Source organism: Lampetra fluviatilis, chromosome 22 (assembly GCF_964198595.1).
Source record: "Lampetra fluviatilis chromosome 22, kcLamFluv1.1, whole genome shotgun sequence".
Lineage (NCBI taxonomy): Eukaryota > Metazoa > Chordata > Hyperoartia > Petromyzontiformes > Petromyzontidae > Lampetra > Lampetra fluviatilis.
The window spans coordinates 8,094,376-8,115,465 of NC_136296.1; the positions used below are offsets into that span (position 1 = coordinate 8,094,376).

Genomic DNA, 21,090 nt, shown 5'->3' on the forward strand with positions numbered 1-21,090 from the left:
ATTGGATATATGCAGCTTTCAAATGTATATTTTGAGCGGTGCGAAGTTACATGCTCCATGGTTTGGAGTTTGTCGTCAGTCATATACAAGAAGGGAGTGTGTGATTTTCCACTTGTGCAATATGTATCCTTATTGCTGTTTGGGATGGATCATGATTTGTGCCACCTGCCTTTTATTAAAATGCTAGAAAAAATTTACATTTGGAAGGCACTGACCACTTTGTGTGAGTACACGTGACTTAATGTGAGCTATATTCGAATGTGCATCCGTGCGAATCCTTTGAAAACATGCATTTAAATGGTCCTTAGAGTGGTGGAACACATGTTCGTGAATTGGTCTTTTTTTAATGGGCCTTGAGCCGGCCCGCCCACGTTTGCACTTAGCCGTGTCACTGCCACATGAATAGATGTGCTCTGTCACATGCTCAAAAAGCTATGTGGGTTACCATAAAACCACGTAATTTTTGTTTTACTTTCAAATGTTTGCAGTTTTACCTGAAGAATGCATCTAAATTAATATTCAATTTACTAGGGACGAACAAAATTAATTGACGGCATATGCGCACTCAGCAATTCATTGACTTCAGAATTAAAATTGTGATGGGAAATAATACACAGGTAATTGTTCAAGCAGGTGCGATTGCAGTCATGATTACTCTTTTGTATTATAATTCCAGTATTATTGTTTCAGTTGCGTTCTATTGCGATGCTAATTATTATTGCAGTGAACTAACTCGTTACTCTAGTTAATACATTTTATAAGTGAAACTAGTCAGTAATTGTAAAATTGGATATTTATAATCTTACAGTCCTTCCAATAATTATAATTGAGGAAAAACGTTAAACTGTGGGTCGCCAAAAGTCACCTTAGTCACACAACGCATCGAATTTAGGATTCTTCATATTTAGTGTAGATGCCAAAAGCTACCAACAGCCAAATTAAATCTGCATATTGCATATCTGAAGAGCAGCAGGATAGATGTACCTAGGCCATCCCACAAGACTGCTTTGTTATTTGGATATACCCAGCACTGAGGATAAAAATAACAAGATGCCTCTGACTAAGAACAGCTGCACCAGTGCTAACTAGAGGGCAGGCTTAATACACTCATTGAATAAATGATGGGGGGAGGGAACTCACTGGTGGCCTTGCTGTATTTGCTACCCATCAGGTGGCTTTGTCATTCTGCCTTTGATGGTTTCGGTTTTCAGTGTGACCGTCACTCCCATCACAGGCGTTCAGTTGGTAACAGATGAAATGACTGTGCCGAAATTCCTGCCTCGTTGTAGGTTTGCAATATTGTGGCCGGACAGCGCTGTATAAAGAAACTTACAGACAACCAGACATCCACAATGATCAAAGCCACAGCACGCTCAGCTCCGGACCGGCAGGAAGAAATCAGTCGTTTGGTAAGAAACTGAGGGCTTGTGTATATCAGCTAATGCTGATCGTTTTTCTCTTCCGATCGGGACCTCTTTGTGAATGTGCTATGTGTAGTCCCATGCGGCATTGCCTTGCCTAACCATGTTTAGCTTTCAGTTCCCCCGAGTAATGAGACTTGTCTCAATGGGTTCTCATCTTATTATCTAACGATGTAAAAATGAACTGAACCACAAAGTTGGAACCTAAGCAATTTAATGTTGATAATATTTTATAGTAATTGTATATTTCCAATGCGTTAGATGATGCATTACTTTAGAGTGCCATATTAATTGTTAAAGTTTTCAGATTTTATGAAATTTTCTGTGCCATCTTACCAGGACCCCCCCCCCCCCTTGGAAATGAGATGTGCATGTCAAGGTTTTAACCTGTTTAAATAAAACACATTGTAATTGCTAATTCTCTAAGCCAAGTTGTCCTTTCCCACGCAGACACTCTGTTCCTTCCGTCCGCTTTACAATGAGCATCCCCCTACTTTGTGTCCCTGTACTGCGGCGGGCGTGACGTCTTTATTTCGTGCGTTTTTTTATTTCGCCCCCTCGCTCAGATGAAGAGCGCGAGCTTCAACTCGGACCCGTACGTGCGCGAGTTTGGCATCATGGTGAAGGACGATATGGCGGACGTGCAAGGCAGAGTGCTGAACCCGCCCATGCTGCAGTACGGCGGCAGGGTGAGTACCAGCTCCGCACACGCCCAGGTAACTAGCTGCCGCCAGCTGCAATCCACCGCACGTCGCCACTTTGCATTTGTTTGTCATTATTACTGTATGATTTGACATGCGCTTGCCCATTGTCTGCCATGTTTTTTGTTGGAGCTTAACTAACCGTGGGGTTGGTAGATTTTACCGTGGTGGTTTTCACACTTGCCGTGCTAGAATAATCACCCCTGCTTTTTTTGTGCCAGCTCGTCCGATGCATTTGAGAGATTGAATGAGACTGCATTTTCATGCTGCAATAATAATTGAGTGTTTACTTTAATAATTGGTCTTTTCTTTTGCAGCTGCCATCCCATTCAGCTTTATACCTTGGCTCTACAGTTCACTTGCTATTCATTATATTGGCCATTTTGTCATCAGTGCGTTATTCAATTATGTAATTGGCCATAACTACTTTTATTTAGTTTTTTCTCTGGCCTTGAAATATAACCTCTTCAATCTTGATTTGAAGCTTTTGTGACTGCAGGAATCCGTTCTCTTTGGTTCTTTCGGTAAAGTCACATAGGTAGAAAGATAATGGATCACGACGTTTAGATCGCAACACAAGCAATCGTCATCAGGTGAGACAACCACGGCAAGAAAAAACTGCTGAAGTAGTGGTTGTCCCACCTGATGACGATTGCTTGTGTTGCGATCGAAACGTCGTGATCTATTATTTTTCTACCTACGTGACTTTACCGAAATAACCAAAGAGTGTCTAACTTCTTCAGTCTAAACTAAATTGCACATTTTACCCCCTAGAGGGCACTAGCAGTTTGAAAATCACCGGTTTAACGTATGAATGATGAGTAGAGGTTGAACGTAAAAGCATAATGTCAAGTGTTTTGTGTTGAAGGTAATTTGCAGTGGTGGTTTTGGGGTGTATGATCCGTATTCCTAATTTTAATTGGGTAGGAATCTTGACTTAAAGCTTTCGTGACTGCAGGAATTCAAATTATTTGGGTTTTTCGGTAAAGTCACGTAGATAGGGTCAAAGAAAATAACAAAAAATAACAAATAACTATGACGTTTTGATTGCAAACGCAAGCGTTCGTCATCAGTAAGAGGGGGTTAGCTACGCTCATTTCAAACCTTTATCAACAGTTTACCTTTAGAAGCTAACCCCCTCTTCATGATGACGGACGCTTGTGTAGCGATCGAAACGTGGTAGTTTTTTGTTATTTTTTGTAATTATCTTTTAACCTTTCTATGTGACTTTACCGAAAGACCCAAAGAATATGGGTAATAATATATTGAGGTATTATCCTGGAAATGGGATACTGTTTATTGACCTGGTTTAGGAATGAAGTCCTTGGGGTTATAGTTAGATTGAAACAGAATATTGAACCTGATGTTTTGAATGATAACACTGGGGGGAAGTCCATTCGTGTTGAAATGGCCTTGCATTAAAACAATTTTAATTATGATGTGACCTAAGCAAGTGCTTTGAGTAATTTTAAATGGTAAAGTTTTCTTGTGAATGTCTTGTTTTAGCTTTTCTCATTCTTGCCATTTTCACAAGCGTGCAAATAGCATCCCCTAATTGTCTCCTTAAAATCAGAAAGGACAAGCTAGTTGTGAGCAGTGATTACAGTCTTAATCTGTGTTAACATATATATGCAATGTATAATCGGAGTACTTCCTGCCTATCGATGTTTAATATGTACGCATGTGAAAATGTTGCTCTCATTCCCCCCTGGTGATATGAAGCAGTGTTTGTCCATTCCGCTTTGTGAGTGATTCACCGCAGCATGATGCGCACCTTTCACGTTTGCTCTGTCTCGCCCTGGTCTTGCTTGTTTTAATTACGTTCTGAATGAAACGTGTGTGATGCTGTCGTCCAGGCCGAGGGGACGTGACCTTTTAATGCCCGTGTGTGCTCTGCGTGCGTGCGTTTTTTTCTTTCCCTCGTGTGTGCGTGCCTGAAGACTCGGGCTGTGGCGACACCCAACCAGGGAGTCTGGGACATGCGGGGGAAGCAGTTCTTCACGGGAATTGAAATTAAAGTGTGGGCAATCGCTTGCTTCGCACCACAGAGGCAGTGTCGGGAGGAAGTCCTGAAGTAAGCAGCAGTTGAACCTCGTGTTGGCCCACCTTAACCTCCAGCATGCCGATTGAGCGGCAAATGTTTTTTTGCTTGTTAAATTATTCTTATTACCGTTTTCTTCGGATTATAAGACGCACCAAAAAGAAAGACACGCTACAAAGGTGATTCTGGATGTCAAGTTGTACAAATCTGGAAGCGCGCCCATGTCGTATTATTCGACGCACCCCGGACTCTTGTTCTAAAATACTGGCGGGGAAAAGTGTCTTATCTGCAGAATATGGTAGTAGGTCCTAAGCTGACTGTGAGACTGATGGTAATGCCAGTAAATTGCTTTAGAATTTTAACCGTGATTACCACACATGAATGTTTGTGGATTCCTGTATAGTTAGTGTTAACACGCAATGTCTGGTCTTCACAACGGTCTTCTTGTTAGATAACCTTCAGAGCATTGACAGGGGAACTGGTATAGGTATTTGCACCAGCAACATTTCACCTGAAAAGGCAAGTCACCTAAATTACAAACCTAATATAATCCACAGATTTGAAAATGTTGATATCTTGGAGTGCCTAACAGTCCTGGTTTTATATAAACAGAAATTGACTTACACCATTGGTACCTCATTTGCCAGTAAAAAATATGATAATTGGTTTTTTACCCTTTTATCTGGCAACAAAACTGACACCTTTTTTTGCGCCTTTTGGCGTCATCTGGTCCAACCCATGTGAGACTAGGCTCTAAGGAAAGCTGTCTCGGGTGTGGACCAATCAACTTCAAGGACAGTGCATACATTATCAGAGTTATGTTTTTTGTTTGCATTATGACTGCAGGTATTGTGGTCTATGCAAACATGACTCCTCGTAAAAAAGGTGTCAGTTTTGTTGCCTGATAAAAGCGTAAAAAATCAATTATCAGAAATTGACTTGAAAGTGGATGAAACAAGCTTCACCTTAAACGCTTAGCTGAGGCCCAACTGCCTGTGACCTGTACGTTGAGTTTTTACAGCATTTAATTTCTTTTCACGTGCCTCACCGACAGGAACTTCACGGACCAGTTGAGAAAGATCTCGAAGGACGCTGGCATGCCCATCCAGGGTCAGCCATGCTTCTGCAAGTACGCACAAGGAGCTGAGAATGTGGAGCCCATGTTTCGGCACCTCAAGAATGCCTACATGGGCCTGCAGCTCATTGTGGTCATCCTGCCTGGCAAGACCCCCGTCTACGGTGAGGAACGCCGCTGCTGCTCGTGTGTTGCTTGTACAACGTGTGCTTTGTAGTCGTTTTTGCCCATGGAGACCGCACTTGCCCGACGTCGCGTGCCGTGTGATGTCATCTTCAGCGAGTTTGAAACGTTCCATTATTATCGCTAGTTAGACGCCCAAAGACAAACGCACGTTGTAAAACGTTACAGAAGAGATGCATGTGTGTGGTTTTTCTCGTTACTGTTGGTGCTTGATGTAGTGATGGGGTACAGAGTTGGCGCTGGGGGTATTGTGACCATTAAGAGTCCATGCTCTTGATTGCCTCCATTGACGGGGTGTCAAGCAATAGCTCCCAAGACAGTATTGAAGAGGAGTACATTCTGGTGTGTTTAAATGCATGCGCCACGGTTAGCGTCATGCACTTGGAGTAACCCAGCTTCAATCCCTACCCATGTACGTTTGGCCACGTGTGCCTAGCAACGAGCCTCTCGTCAGTTTGAGTTCATGGGAAAGCCTAGCCAGGCTTGGTAATGGCCTCACAAGTCACTCGTTTCCCCGACAGTTGCTGCCAACTTTAGCCATGCTCACAAGGCTCTTGTGTGCGTGCGTGCGTGTTATGCGTGCAGCGGAGGTGAAGCGAGTCGGCGACACGCTGCTGGGGATGGCCACGCAGTGCGTGCAGGTGAAGAACGTCCTCAAGACCTCGCCTCAAACCCTCTCAAACCTTTGCCTCAAGATCAACGTCAAGCTTGGGGGGGTCAACAACATCTTGGTGCCTCACATACGGTAAGTGGAGTGGCCACTAGCAATACATACAAATACTGGGTGGTCTCCCTTGGTTGTGCCACTCTTGATTATGGTGATATGAGTTTCAGAGAATAGCGTTGAGCTATGTGAATCATGAGGGTACCTTCCTCTGACTCTCTTTGCATGATTGCATCGGTGGGTGCGTGTATGCAGTCTAATGTACACACTGCTCATGTTTGCATATTTTTTTTATGTATGCAAATGAAATGTAATAATATCTGCTGGACATTTGCTTTACCACAGTTTTGATGTCACCACAGCTCTTGTACCATTTACTTTCTGGTGTTGCTCAACTTATTTGCAAATGTTATGCTTCGGCCGAGCTACGATGGAATGCGCGTTGATCGATGTGCGTTGGTGTGTGTGTTCGTCTGGCAGGCCTGCAGTGTTTCAGCAGCCTGTGATATTCCTGGGTGCCGATGTGACACATCCTCCAGCGGGAGACGGAAAGAAGCCTTCGATAGCAGCGGTTCGTCCCCTCGCCTCTAATATTTTGTGCTTGCTTGTTCCGTTAACGTTAAGTTGTTCCAGGCGAACCTTTATATGTAGTGATTTTAGTGTCGGCATTGGCATTTCCATGTTTTTTACATATTATAAAAGAGCCTTGTAGTTTCGTATTGAGTTTCATATTTGAATGTCATAATTATTTAATATTCTTCTTTATTTACTTTTTTGATTTTTAGTAATTTTTTTTACCAAAAACAATCTTCCTTTTCCTGTCCTTCTGAATCTTTGTACATCAGGGCTTAAAGCCCAGTATATTCCCTTGTGATTTTTGTTAAACCCTTGTGGCTCTTTTCTCTAGAGTCTAGAATACTTGAATATGTTGTACTGTCTGTGAATTCCTTATCTTTACCCACTTATTGTGTAACCCAGTCTCAGTGTGAAGTATATCCATTCGTGTGGACATTTTCATGTTTGATGGGCAATTGTTCTGAGAGACCATGTGACTCCAAAGGCTTTTAATGGAGTAGGCCTTACAGGATTGACCGTGGAGCCTGAGCTTCTCTGCGTGTCCGATATTATGAAAAATACAAAGATTGTGGCGTTAGTTTTAATGGTGACGGTTTGAATGGTAGTCGTGGTCCTGGTTGTAATGGGAGTGCTAGAATAATTTTGAAGTTTGGTGGCAAGAAGCCATAAGGCCCACGTTGTTGTGAAACAAGCGAGTGCCAGCCGTCCTAATAAGATGATTATCTTTCCAAGCTACAATCCTTAATAATGAAGCTGCGTTGCTTGAGTGACCTGAAGCCACATTAGGCCTTCACCATCCATGACTGTTACTTTTTACCTCGTAAAAGTTACTCAATGAATGAAAGCTTTATTTTATATATGTTGTCTTAAGTTCCTTGTCTTGGTCCACCCCCAGGTGGTTGTTGATGATGTGATTTTCAGTCGGATCACGGTTGTTTTTGTTATCCAGCTCAAAGGTCCATTGGTTATTTCTGGTAAAACCGAGCCCCTACTTGACTGTATGATGAACATTACTTTTAAAGTGCCGTGCCTGACAGATACATGTTTATTATCCAAGTGTCGCTCGATTTATGAATGTTCGGTTTACGAAATGTCACATGAACGCAATTGACAAGTTATGGACACTTTTCGGTCAACGAAATCGAATTTCCGTGTAAACGAAATTTCACTACGGCACGCACCATGAGATCAAACGAGATCCACCTGGGGAGGCTGCGTCATCCATCCGCGACAGTGTCACAATATCGCTTGAGTGCAACAGTAATGCCTCCACATCACCTTTCTAGTCATTCCAACATGCAGCTGATCTCTTGGCGAGTTTCCTAAAAAGGTGAATAATTGTTGTTTAAAATTAATTGTTATGCACTCAATTTAATACTTATGCTCTTTTGTATTTTGAAAAAATGGAGGTGTATATTTTTAGGTTAGGAGTAGAGTTGGAATGACTGTCCAAAACACACCCCTGATTTTTGTTGTATTAAATTAATCGGAGAAGCCATTCCCATTTTTTTTCTAGATTTGAAGCTTTCGTGACTGCAAGGATTCATACTCTTAGGTTTTTTCTGTAAAGTCACGTAGGGAATAAATAATACATAAGAGAAAATTTTTAGTAATTAAATAATAAATCACGACAGTCAACCGCTAAATTCAGCTGTTGACTGTCCCACCTGATGACGGAGACTTGTGTTGCCTCCGAAACGTCGTGATTTACTATTTAATTTCTATTATTTTTTGCTCTTATTTTTTATTATTTATTTTTACCTACGTGACTTTACCGAAAAAACCTAAGAGTATACATTACCATTTTACCAAATTTCGTCGTACGCTCGTTTTTTTTAGAACACTTCCTTTATTTTTTTAAATCTCGGGTTGTACCCGTGCACATAGGGCTAGCCAGTTCTTTCTTGAAGAGAGGTATTCAAGGCGTCGGTGTGCGCGTTTGCAGGTGGTGGGTAGCATGGATGCCCACCCGAGCCGCTACTGCGCCACGGTGCGCGTGCAGCAACACCGGCAGGAGATCATCCACGATCTCTCGTCCATGGTGCGCGAGCTGCTTATCCAGTTCTACAAGTCGACGCGCTTCAAGCCCACGCGCATCATCTTCTACCGGGACGGCGTCTCCGAGGGCCAGTTCCAGCAGGTGCCCGCTACGATCGCGTGTCGCGCCGCGTGTGCTTTGCATTGTCCTGTACTCGATAAACCACGAGACCCCAAAACAACAACCGGCCTGGTTTTTGTACAGATTCAGACCTAAGCTGTGCCTTGGCCTGTCTGACATACAGTTTCATGCTTTGCAAAGATGAAAAATAAGTTAAGTGGCTGTTTTGATGATTTCTCTTTCAGGGATGTTTTGCATTAAAACTATTTCATTTGGGGGGGGGGGGGGGGGTTGGAGAAAAAAACTAAACTGATGAGCAAAATGTTTAACTTATTAATAAAAAAATACAAATGAGGTAAATTAGGTTGTGGCGCATTTGCCACGCATGAGCCGTTTCAACCACCACACCAGCTGTGTTGGTGGCAGTTGTTGCCACATTGATAAAAATCTAGAGAATTTATTTTTGGGAAGAAACAGGTTTGCTCGAAGTTCAACAAATCCATCCCCATCTCGCAGCTCGGCGAGTTTCCGCAAATCGATCTGAGTAACGAAGAAAAAAAAATCACGAGTTTTTGTTGTTTTTCATGCAGCCTCTATTGACGTCGGTTATGTTGCGTGTGTCCCCTTTTCCACGCCCCAGGTTCTATACCACGAGCTGCTCGCCATCCGTGAGGCGTGCATCAGGCTAGAGAAGGAGTATCGGCCAGGAATCACCTTCATCGTTGTACAGAAACGCCACCACACTCGCCTCTTCTGCGCCGACCGCAATGAGAGGGTTAGTGATGCTCTTTGGGCAAACAAACATTTTATATTATGAGACCTCCTTTACCAGTGGCAAAATATAGTAATAGGGTTTTACCCTTTCAACTGGTACAAAAACTGACACCTTTATACAAGGGATCATGTTTGCAATAACCACAACACAAGCAGTCAAAATGTGTGGACCAATCAACTTCAAGGACAGTGCATATCATTATCAGAGTTGTTTCTTTTTGTTTGCATTTTGACTGCTTGTGTTGTGGTTATTGCTAACATGTTCCCTTGTATAAAGGTGTCAGTTTTTGTACCAGTTGAAAGGGTAAAACCTATTACTAAAATATTTTATAATCTCATATAGTTTTGGGATTGTTCATGAAGACTGTTATTGAGTTGCCACTTTTAGTATGAACTAGTTTACAGTGAGGTTCAATTTCTGTCTGATTATAATCTTAGGCTAGCTTGAAGGTGCTTTCCAAATATTGTTAGAAAATGTGTCATTAAGTGGGATGTTACAATTTTATTTTGGTAAGTCATTCCTTTATGTGATTTACTAGGTAGTGATGTTCACCAAAAATGACTAACTGCTGTTCTTATCTTATATTTATATAATGCTTTTATCCAAGGCGCTTCACAAGGGTTATGAGTGGTACAATTAGGGTAACTAAAAGTGATACGGTGAATAGGGATAGGGTATGGGGAGTGCGGTTAGTGGGTACTGGAATTACGGGGGTGCCTAAGGATGGAGGGAAAAGAGGTGGGTCTTGAGGGAGGGTGCTTTTCGCTTCATGTGGAGGGGAAGTTTGTTCCAGTGCAAGGGGGCAAGTAGGGAAAAGTAGCAGAAACAGGATGGTGCGCAAGGATAGGGGTGGGGGGAAAGTGTGGAGTAGGAGAGCTTGATAAGCGGGCGGGAGGAGACGTGAAACGAGAAGCGAGGCCATGAAGAGATTTAAATACCAGCGTGTAAGGAGCTTGAATAGACACTGGCAGTAGAGGAGGAGCCAGTGCATTTCTGTAAGATGGGCGGAGGTGCGGGAGCAGTGTGGTAGTTTGTAAATTAAACGTGCAGATGTATTTTGGATCTGTTGAAGTGGATTGAATGCATATGCTGGGAGATCGAGTAGGAGAGAGTGACAGTAAAATGTAAATTTTACATTTTAGGTACTGGCACCGACAGTCTGGCTTTTTCAAGTTTTGTGACTTAAAATTTTTTTATTTACAAGAAAAACTAACTGCCTACTTACTAAAGACACCAGCGGGGGGGTGGGGGGGGGATGATTGCTTCCAAGACTGCTTGACTGGAAATGTGGATAGTTGGTTTGTAATTTTTTCCCCCTCTTCTTCGTCCGTCATCAGATCGGGAAGAGTGGCAACATCCCCGCGGGCACAACAGTCGACACGAAGATCACGCACCCAACGGAGTTCGACTTCTACCTCTGCAGCCACGCGGGCATCCAGGTGACGACTGGCACCGCACCACGCCGCGTGCTTTCAGATGGGCTTCTGTGGCCGTCTGGAACGCTCTTCCTTTACGATATTAGGAAGGCACTGGAGCGATGCACTTTTAAATTGTCGAAATTGAAAACTAATATCTTCAGCACTGCTTTTTGTGTTTAGTTTTGTTGTCCTTCCGCACCTCCGATTAGCACGGTTGGCTATGTACGGTACGAAAGAAGTTCAACATACATACTTTTGAAGGATTCGTTTGCCAGTGAGTCTTATAAAGGGTTTGAGAGGCGCGGGGCCTTAAGCGGTAGTCGTAGCAGCTTTTATTTATCGAGGAGATGAAAGACATGCCTATTCTCGTTGCTTCTCTTGCAAGGGGTACCTGGCATTACAGCAAGTAAATTAGGATACAATAATATAAAAAGCTAATACAAAAATGGACTATCTTCTTGGTTCTTTCGGTAAAGTCACGTAGAAGGGAAGTAATAAAATAATAAAAATAAAACATAATAAAACAATTTTCACGACGTTTCGGCCACAACGCAAGCAGCCGTCCTCAGGTGAAAACCAGGTCTGTTGAGGCGACAGCGTCTGAATGACGCGTCTGAATGACGCTGTCGCCTCCGCAGACCTGGTTTTCACCTGAGGACGGCTGCTTGCGTTGTGGCCGAAACGTCGTGAAAATTGTTTTATTATGTTTTATTTTTATTATTTTATTACTTCCCTTCTACGTGACTTTACCGAAAGAACCAAGAAGATGAATCCCTGCAGTCACGAAAGCTTTAAATCGAAAAAAAGAAATAGACTAGATTTGACGATACATTTTTTCATGTAATAGACCTTGATAATGAAGGTGAATTGCAGTCAAAAAAGACGGTACACGTCAAAGCTCCTTTTCGACAGACCCATTAATACATTTGACTTTCCTGTGTGCTGGGGCCCATAGTGCTACCCACCAGAGGATGTATGCATGCGTGTTGAACTTCTTCCGCACCGTATGTAGTCAGCCGTGCTAATCGGAGGATGCTCCTGCTGCTCAATAGAATTGGTCACGGTTGTTTGGATTTATATTCGAGTCTTTTTGGATGATAGTGCCAATTTTCAAGATTCATCACTAGATGGCACACGTTTCAAATAAAATGCTACCAGTTCCGTGAGTTCCAACGATCCTACAATCATGTAATAGAATAAATATTTGACTTTAAGAACTAATACATCGTTCTATGTTGGGATTATTGGAACGTTGCTCCATACCAATCAGCCTCTTAAATTTATTCCAGTTTTCCTTCAACAGAGAAGGCAGCTCTTCTACAGCTGAAAGGTGGCTAACATCTACAAGTGAACAATAGTTTACTTATCAAGATAAAATTTTAACGTTAAGAAATACGGTTAAAAATATTACCCGGTTGTCAATGCTAATGGATTTGCTGTCAAACCTACGATGCGTTCGCAGGGCACAAGTCGGCCATCGCACTACCACGTGCTCTGGGACGACAATCACTTCTCGGCAGACGAGCTGCAGGTGCTCACCTACCAGCTGTGCCACACGTACGTGCGATGCACGCGATCCGTGTCCATCCCCGCGCCCGCCTACTACGCCCACCTGGTTGCCTTCCGAGCGCGGTACCACCTGGTCGACAAGGAGTATGACAGGTGAGCATGGGCACCAACCAGCGGCCGCGATGTCTCGAGCGTTTCCATTGGAGCTTGCGCGTGTGTGGCGACGCTTGTCCGGCACCCGTTTGTAGAAATCAAATAATTTGCATCTGTTTGAGAAGTTAACTGCAGTACATTGACGCAGTTCAAATCGAATGTGGTGGCGCGAGTGATTTTTCGGTAGAAAAGGGTTGATGGATTGTGTAAATTTCTGACACTCCAAAATCTGCTTTGCTACGAAGTTATCAATGGCAGTATAGAAAGTTCGTTCCTAACCCATTCTGGGCAGAGCCCTTTAAATCTTACTCCTTCCAGCGAATGGTGGATTTTCTCTGGATGCTTCAGTTTCCTCCCTGTATCAAAACACTTAAATTTGGCCAAATATTCTCATGTTGGACCCTTTTTTAAGTCCTGAGCTCCACTAAAGATTTCTGGGATACATGAATACCGTGGTTGTTTTTTCACAGGCCGTATGTGGGAATCTAATCGGATGTCTGTGTGCCCATGCACTCGTGCGCCAACTGCCGTCTCAACGGCTTGCTTGCGCGCACCTGTGTGTGTGTGTGTCTGCACGCACGTGCGTGTGTGTGTGTGTGTGAAGCAGTGCGGAGGGCAGCCACGCCTCGGGTCAGGGCAACGGACGCGACCCCCAGGCACTGGCCAAGGCGGTTCAGGTCCACCAGGACACGCTGCGCACCATGTACTTCGCCTGAGTTCGCCGGACAGATGCACGGCCGGCCGGACAGACAGATTGACGGCCCCAGCGCAGGCAGGGAGGAGAGAAAAGGGGATGAGAACTCCCATCCCCATTGCCTTTTGCTGCAATTGCTGCCCACCGGAAATAAGGTTTAGGGGGGCCAGGGTGTGTGATATTACCTCCTGTTGGCTTTAAGAATAAAATCTTTACGGTAAACCATAAAGAAAATAATGGTAATAAGAAACACACACACACATCCTTTACCTTAATCCATTGCCTTGAGCTGCGGTCGAATGAACAGGGATTGGGTTGCTGGCACGGGGAGGGGGGGGCAGCGCAAGCTGAGATTCGGTGTTCGGCTCTGGGGCGGTGATGAGTGGAGTCCTCTGCTCGCACCTGACCTCCTTTACCTGCAGAATGGAAGATGGGGGTACCTCATCTCCCATTGTCCCACTTCCACAAAGCAAGCCATAGGCAGGGGGAGGGGGCCAGGTGACAACCACACGGCACCACCGCCCCTACGCGATTTAGGCTTTGACAGAGCCTAGAGCATTGTATTTAATAAACTTAACGAGCCAAATGCCCCCCCCCCCCCCTTTTAACCTACACTCTGGCCAGACTATTCCCCATTCGAACACTGTGTATGGTAGAACATAATTTTAATATATATATTTTATTTTTTATCTTATTTTAAGAAAAAATACACAATGCAACTTGAACGAGTGGCACACGCTCCGGTGCCCTTAGTTTGCGAGTAGCATCAATATTGAGCGCATGGAGAAAATAAATCGTTTTGAAAGGGGGGGGAATGTGCTCCGTTACAAATGAGGTTGTTTTACCACTTAAAGCCTCCGCCCCACCCCCTCGCTTCCCTAAACCTCCGCACGGGCAGGGTACTGTGATTCATCAGGGTCTTCACCGGCTTGGCTTTTTTGCTGTACAGAGAAAAAAAAGAGTTGGAGAAAGATGTAAAAATGCATTGTGCTTGTAACTTCCTCATTTTGCTACTCTTTGCCGCGGTGTGCAGTGTGGCCTTGCCATGAACGCATGCTCTTAGTTTACAGCCCGCTTCAGGTGGGGTTTGGCTAGAAGTTAAATTTAATGAAATATAAAACCGTTAACAAAAATATGACACTGTACAACGACGTGACACATGTTGCGTGAAAAAAGAAAAAGCACACTTTTGCTTAATTCTCCAAAACTTGCACTTGATCTCGCTTTTAGCTAGTCAACTTCAGAATCTGGTGGTAAAAGATGGGTCATGTTTTTGTGTTTGTGGTTATAGCTTAGGTACCAGTTATTGTAAACCATTGTGAAGTACATGCAAGTGGTGTTTATCGGGCAAGAAAATGAGGCTATTTCAAACGAGCGTGGCCGGTTATCACCGTTCGTACTTTGACGGATCTTGTTTACCCATTGACCTTTCACTGGTCACGTGCCGAGTGCGCGTGCGGAGTGCGCGCAGGGCAAAAATAACGAAGTGGGGGGGTGCATTGATGAATTTGGATGAGGCTGAATTGGTACTGGAGGTAGAGTAGTTTTCACTTTGAGATGCAAGTGATGATTATGCTGGTGCTTGAGAGAGAATTAAGGATGTGCTTATTGAATGGACCGAGGTATCGGTGATGCAGAATTGCTAGTTTGTAAAAGAAAGAATTAAACGAGAATAACAAAAAAATATTTCTATAATGAGTTGCATGTTAAAGCTTATTCCATTTAGTGCATATGTCCAGCGTATTGTCTTCTTAATGACAGTTTCTAAGTCCTTTCTGAATACTGAGCACCAAATCATTCCTTGAGCCTTGTTCCCACCAGCAGTATACTAATGATAACTAAAGAAATCATCAAAACCCATACTGGAAATCGAGTTTATCTAGAAATCTTCAATTTCTGACAGCTGAAGGTGTTTGTACTGCACAGCAATTACACCACAAGGTGAATGGAACGCTCGGGAAGTTGCGCAACCGAGGAACTGTGGAGGGAGAGGCAAATTGGGGGGGGGGGGGGTGGGGGGTGTTTAGAGCTCATGTTGAGCATGGTGTTACAGCCCTGTACCTTAGAAAAACTTAGCAATATCTTGAAGGAGTTAACGGGTACTCTTCATTGTTTTTGGCGCGTCGCAATAATTACGACTGAGGTGCACACACCGTAACTAGGAAGGATTCATTGCGTAGCGGCTGAAATGACAGCAAGGTGGCAGATGTACAGAGATTGAGAGCGGGCAGCAGGGAAAAAAACGGAGAGTCCTGCAAATTGACGAAATTGGCTTATGTGATTTGAGCGTAAATATTCATTGCACTCCTGTTAAAACGAAAAAAAACCAATGGTATGTATCATGGACTTAGATCTTTTTTGCACTGTCTAACGGTGGAAGCAGGAGTTTTTTTCCAATAATCAACAGATGAACATTGACAATGATATCCTTTCCTATATTGAAGTAAATCTTGTGGCTTGTCCTGATGCCCTTTCAAATTTGGCATCTTGCTCTGATACATCTACTTCCTTGTTTCCATTTGTTAACCCTATTAACTTTTAATTTCAGGCTGTATATTATTTTCTATCATTAAATGCACTAACTATCAATATTATTGAACAACCATATAACCAGCCTTAATTAAACTGCTTTCAAAATGGTAAAGGAACAGTTTGTTCGTGTCCATACCATAATGAATTCACTCGATTATCCAAACGCTTCCTTACTGGCTTAGAGAGTTAAGGCTTCCACTCCAGAGACCATGCATCATGCAATTCGATTCAAATCTAAACTCAAATTCTAAATGCAATACAAGCAGGAGTGTTCTTTTTCAAGCGTTTGATTGTTTGTACTGCCTACAAAGAGATTAGTTTACAAAAATAAAAGTTGTTGGACGTCAATAAATCATGCATGAGGTCGTGGGTTCGATCCTGACCCTGTGACGCATGTATATTTCGAGTTTGCATGTCCTCCCCATGGTCACATGGATTTTTCTCCAGGTCCTTCGGCTATTCCTTCCACGTGATAAGCCAATTTTTTGAGCTATCATTTGTGGCCTGGTCACTTTTGGAAAAGAGCTCTCGCTCACAATGGGCCTTGGTAAAATAAAACAATGAAATTTTAGTTGACTGCAAGTTTGTCTTGAGAACAAGCAGACATCACCACAGATCCACGTGCTAGAACATTTCATCACACGGCAATATGCCAGTACATTTTTGACAAACGAAGGTCTGCTGTGATTAGCCTTGCTAACATCTCACTGCTGTGGCCCAAATGGTTAACCTTAAAGCATAACGTACCGTGTGGGTGAGATGGTGCAAATCCAATCCATGGAGATGCAGTCTTATGGCGGATTAGTTCCCTGTTGATACAGTTGGGAAAACTCGGATCTAAACGCATTTGGAAATCTTAATTAAGAGTAATTATCCAGTCCAAATACACATACTCATCGAGAGTCGTCTGCCTGGGGTGCTTTTGTTCATCCAAAATAAATTAGAAGATCATGAAGTTCAATCCAGCGAGGGTGTGTGCTAGAGCGGCATGCAGTATTAAAGGGTCTTGCTTGGAACAAGGAAAGCACGTACAATCTACTTTGCGAGACCCAAACCAACCCACTGCTTTATCGTGCACTACCAACTTAAAAAGTAGGCACCAAAAAAGGTGGTAGCAGTACCATTGAAAAGAGTGTAAATGTTTCCATTTGTGTTATTGCCATAATTTATTTTTCCGTTTCCAAAAGACGACAGATCAACCAAACTGCGATACATTTTTCAGCGACTTTCTCAAGTTTCAACTTTACTACAACTTTCAATCACAATAGCGAATATAAACAAGAAAAGTGGCGAAATACAATATTTCTCGTGTCGAGCTACCTCATTGAATTACGTTTATTTTGAATCGTGCATTGCGGGATGCCAAGAAAGTAACAAGTGCTGTTTACACGCAAGAAATCAATTCCTTTTATGATTGTGAGCAATTATGCTAGCTGTCTTTGGTACAGGGCTGTACACTGGGTGACACTGCAAGTGGTGTTTGCAGTGTGCGTTATCATTTTATAAAACGGGGCTCCATACGATGGCGAGGCATGGGCAGAAGCGAAGGGTTTCTACGCGCAGCATATTGAGCGCGCAAAGTCTGTTCATTTGCGGCACTCCATTGAGAATTGGGGGGGTGCGGTGAAATCTGGTGCTGTGGTACGGGCAAGTTGAGGCTCATTGTCTTGCTTCCTTGCACCCGTTCGGTAAGAACCTATACTACTGAAGGTTTTGGAAAGGTGTGCAGGGCAGATTTTGTTTAGAGCTCGTCGTATAGTGTTTTCTATACATGCCTTAAACCTGGGTCAAAAGCAACTGATTTAAAAAAAAAAATGCCTCTCCGTGTGTATCGATGTAACACTATGTACAGTCGGTGTGTGACGTACGCTTTTCTGTAATGCTGCACTTTTGTACTTCTCAAAATTGCAAACCTATTTATTTTTAATTGTATCTCGTGAGCCAAGCCGCGTGTGGCCCTGATGTCAAGCCCTGAATGCTGCACAAAATACTGGCCAAGTGTATCGCATGAATCTGTAGCGTAACGAGGTGTATGTTTGGCTCGTGCGCGTGTGCGCGTGCGTGGAAATGTCGTTCGTTTGCTCGCTGCCGTGCGCGCGTGTGCACCCGTTCCCAGTGGCTGTGGGGAGCACCGTCGGCTTTCCGGTCGGCAAGAGGAGCGCTCTCACAGTAATGCAAGGCTGGACAAGCACACGGACGAGTTTGCGCTATACTGGCGAACCTTTATTGTGAGAGCAAAGTTTTTACGAATGGGGGGGGGGGGGGGGTGGGGGGGCGGGGTGGGTGGGTGGGAAAGAAAAAAAACAGCATCGATCTTCATCTCCGTTATCCGTTCGTCGTATTCTGTTTGCAGGGATACCTTCCTCAACCAATCACGTAATAGCACACTTGTTCGGTGCAACATTTCCTGATGGACTGCGTTGTTTTAAAAGTCATCCCCAGAACTAAGTTCCGTGTAAACACAAATGCAAACCTTGTTCCTGTTACCTCTCTCCCAATTGCCACTTGCTTACCAACTGCCAGGTCGGGTCCTTGATGAATTTGACAGCCCCTAGGTATCTTGTTTTGGGGATAAAAATTGTCCTCTTAAAGTCCTGCAAGTGGTCATCGCTGCCTGCAGTTCGAGGATATCGGCTCAAATGCACGTTTCCTCGTATGATTGTGACCTAGAACAATGGCTATGTGGTTATGCAAATTGTCTAAAAATCAAGGGCTAATTGGTCTTCGGTATAGTATTCGTAGGCAAGGATGATTTTATTTTTTAAGTTCAAGGTAACCTGGTTTTGCTGCTTTTCAAGTGAAAAGTGTTCATACTCGGATTGTGTACGCACACTCACTTTGACTCCAATGAAGATTCGCCATTATGTGAATGTAATATCTTATTTATACACGACGTACATTGAGAATGAGTGTACAACCAGGCAGCTGGCAGAGGAAATAACTACCGGTATATTGTATTCCATATTGAAGGGTGCAGGATGTGCTACTATTTACGTGGTACTAAACTAAAAAATTGTATTTTATATTGGCGTAGGTCACACACAACAAGCGTTCAGCGAAATATCTTTTGTAACGAATTAAACATGCTTTCAATTAACGCTGTGATTTGCTATGCTGAACAGAGGAAAGAAAAAACAGAACATCTAAGCAGTTAAGCTGGGTGTTTCGTAACATTGCATTCATTCAGAACAAATTGCGTAAATGCAAACATTTTCCTAAATGTTAGGTTTGCAATTTGTGATTCCCCGCCCCTCTGGTATTGTGCGGCGACGATTATTTTTTTTGTTCTGTTATCTCATCGCATTTCTTTCTTTTCAGTAAGTTGACACAAAAACAGCAGAGAGCCAATGAAGTCAGTATTTTTGTTGGAGTTTTGTTTTTTTATTTCATTACCGAGTTGTCGAATTTTATTCGATGCACGACGGCGGAACCGGTGCCGTTGGGGGTGGGGGGGTTTCTTTCTCTGCTCGCCCCAAAATGTAAAACCTTGTCAAAGTGCCTTTTTGTCAATACTTTGACTAATTCCGTTGACAGACCGTTCTTGCTACACAACGAGGTTCCCCAAGCGTTTCTTCATCGGAGCTTGCAGCCATTGTCGGGGATGGAGAGTCGTGTTGTAGCAAGCAGGGTGCGTTTGGAGAAATGAGAGAGAAATGATACGTGATGGGTTCAGCCAGATTGGGACGGTGGGAAGACAAAAATGGTGCCATATTGTGTTTACCAACAGAAGCAGAAAATAATTTGTAATATGCAATAGATGATTTAAGAAATAAAAAAACAAAAAAGCAAACAAAAAGAAACTTTGAATAAGTAAAGTTAAATAAATACTTTAAAGCCAGCTTTGTTTTAACGTATTGTATTCGCAGGTAGCTGCTGATGCTGCTGGTGTGTATGTCGTGGGTCCGATCTAAAACAGGCACGGCGAGGCTGGGGCTGCTTTCACGCAGCAGCGGGGACAGTTTTTCGTCTTGTGATATTTCACTGAATGTGCAATAACTCCGAAGCGACTATTTTTGCAAAACAAAAGTTTAGGGGAAAAGAAGAAAAAAAGAAAAAAAAGTTACATAAAGTACCTCTAGAATCGACCAAGAACACAACTTCCATTACTATTATCGCAGTGGTGTCGCTGCACACTTGATTCGGGGGGGCTGACGCAGCATGTTGCATTCATTTCACGTTGACCATTGCTTCTCCGTCTCGTTATATTAAACAAACAAACAAAAATATACCTTTTAAGCGGCGATGGTTTTTTTTATTTGCTCACTCATGGCACAATGTAAAAATGCATCCACCTTTCGGCTATTGCTTGCCCTGATATCTTGACAACGTGTGTGCACTTAAGTTGACGACAAACAATTTCAACTGAAGTCTACGATATCAACAGCTGTTAAAAAGTATTCCTTGTGTATCAAACAAAAAAAGCCTATACACTATGCCAACGACAAGTCGCGCATTATTTCGCTCAGTTTTTAATTGCATGTTATAGACTTACTTGACACTTTAACAGGTCAGCTGACGTATACATTACTGTAGCGATGCACTTAGTACTGTGTTAAGATGTATGAGGTGTGTTTCTATATATGGTTACATTCCTATGCCGACTATAATGCACTATATGGACAAGTACTGTACAAGCAATAGGAAAATATACAGCCTGAGACGGGTTAAAACAAAAGGCATGGATTGCAAAGCTTGTCTGTGGCCGTTCCAGATTGGACTGTTGCTTTTTTTTTGCCAGGGTTTGCCAGGTGGTGTGCGTGGTGTTTACCGCCGAGGGTACACTCAATAAGGCCAATTCACATTTTACTGCAATGCCATTTGGTTTCGCTATTACAGACTCGTGTAAAAAGCCACTGCTCACAGCCGATCTCAAAAGCTCCCGGTCATTCACGGTCGTCCAGGCTCTTCGCTATTTAAGTCTAACATCGGCAGGTCCCATTCACTCGTGTACTCGCCCGGATGGCAGTTGATTTGTTAATTGCAATAATATTACATAATATTAACACAATTAATAATATTACGTTGTTCTCGGTCTGGTAGTTGCTGGACAGTAACAAAAAAAAACTGGACCACGTCTTTTTTTGGGTCGGGGTGGCATAAATACTGGAGTTGAGAACTTATCGCAATATTAATTCCTGGCATGTGTATGGGCTTGTATTTGCAGGTAACAAATCATGACATGTTACTTAATGGTTTCCTCAAGAAGCAATGGTGTCAAAAAAAGAGTAAATTAAAATCAATCAACATTTT

General features: G+C 43.1%; 1 protein-coding gene across 4 annotated transcripts in view; it reads left to right on the forward strand.

Annotated features, from left to right (window-relative positions):
* Positions 1-18,085, forward strand: part of LOC144938489 (protein argonaute-2) — a 36,881-nt gene extending 18,796 nt beyond the window's left edge. Inside the window, exons 9-19 of one of the 4 annotated variants that reach the window (XM_078866343.1) lie at positions 1,290-1,409; positions 1,988-2,137; positions 4,063-4,196; positions 5,218-5,402; positions 6,007-6,166; positions 6,566-6,656; positions 8,607-8,801; positions 9,400-9,534; positions 10,872-10,973; positions 12,415-12,614; positions 13,219-18,085. In XM_078866343.1, coding sequence (XP_078722469.1) covers positions 1,290-1,409; positions 1,988-2,137; positions 4,063-4,196; positions 5,218-5,402; positions 6,007-6,166; positions 6,566-6,656; positions 8,607-8,801; positions 9,400-9,534; positions 10,872-10,973; positions 12,415-12,614; positions 13,219-13,330 — 1,584 coding nt within the window. In that variant the 3' untranslated portion in view covers positions 13,331-18,085. The remainder of the gene's footprint in view (positions 1-1,289; positions 1,410-1,987; positions 2,138-4,062; positions 4,197-5,217; positions 5,403-6,006; positions 6,167-6,565; positions 6,657-8,606; positions 8,802-9,399; positions 9,535-10,871; positions 10,974-12,414; positions 12,615-13,218) is intronic. The other 3 variants (XM_078866344.1, XM_078866345.1, XM_078866346.1) reach the window with 3 other exon arrangements.
* Positions 18,086-21,090: the final 3,005 nt, after the last annotated feature.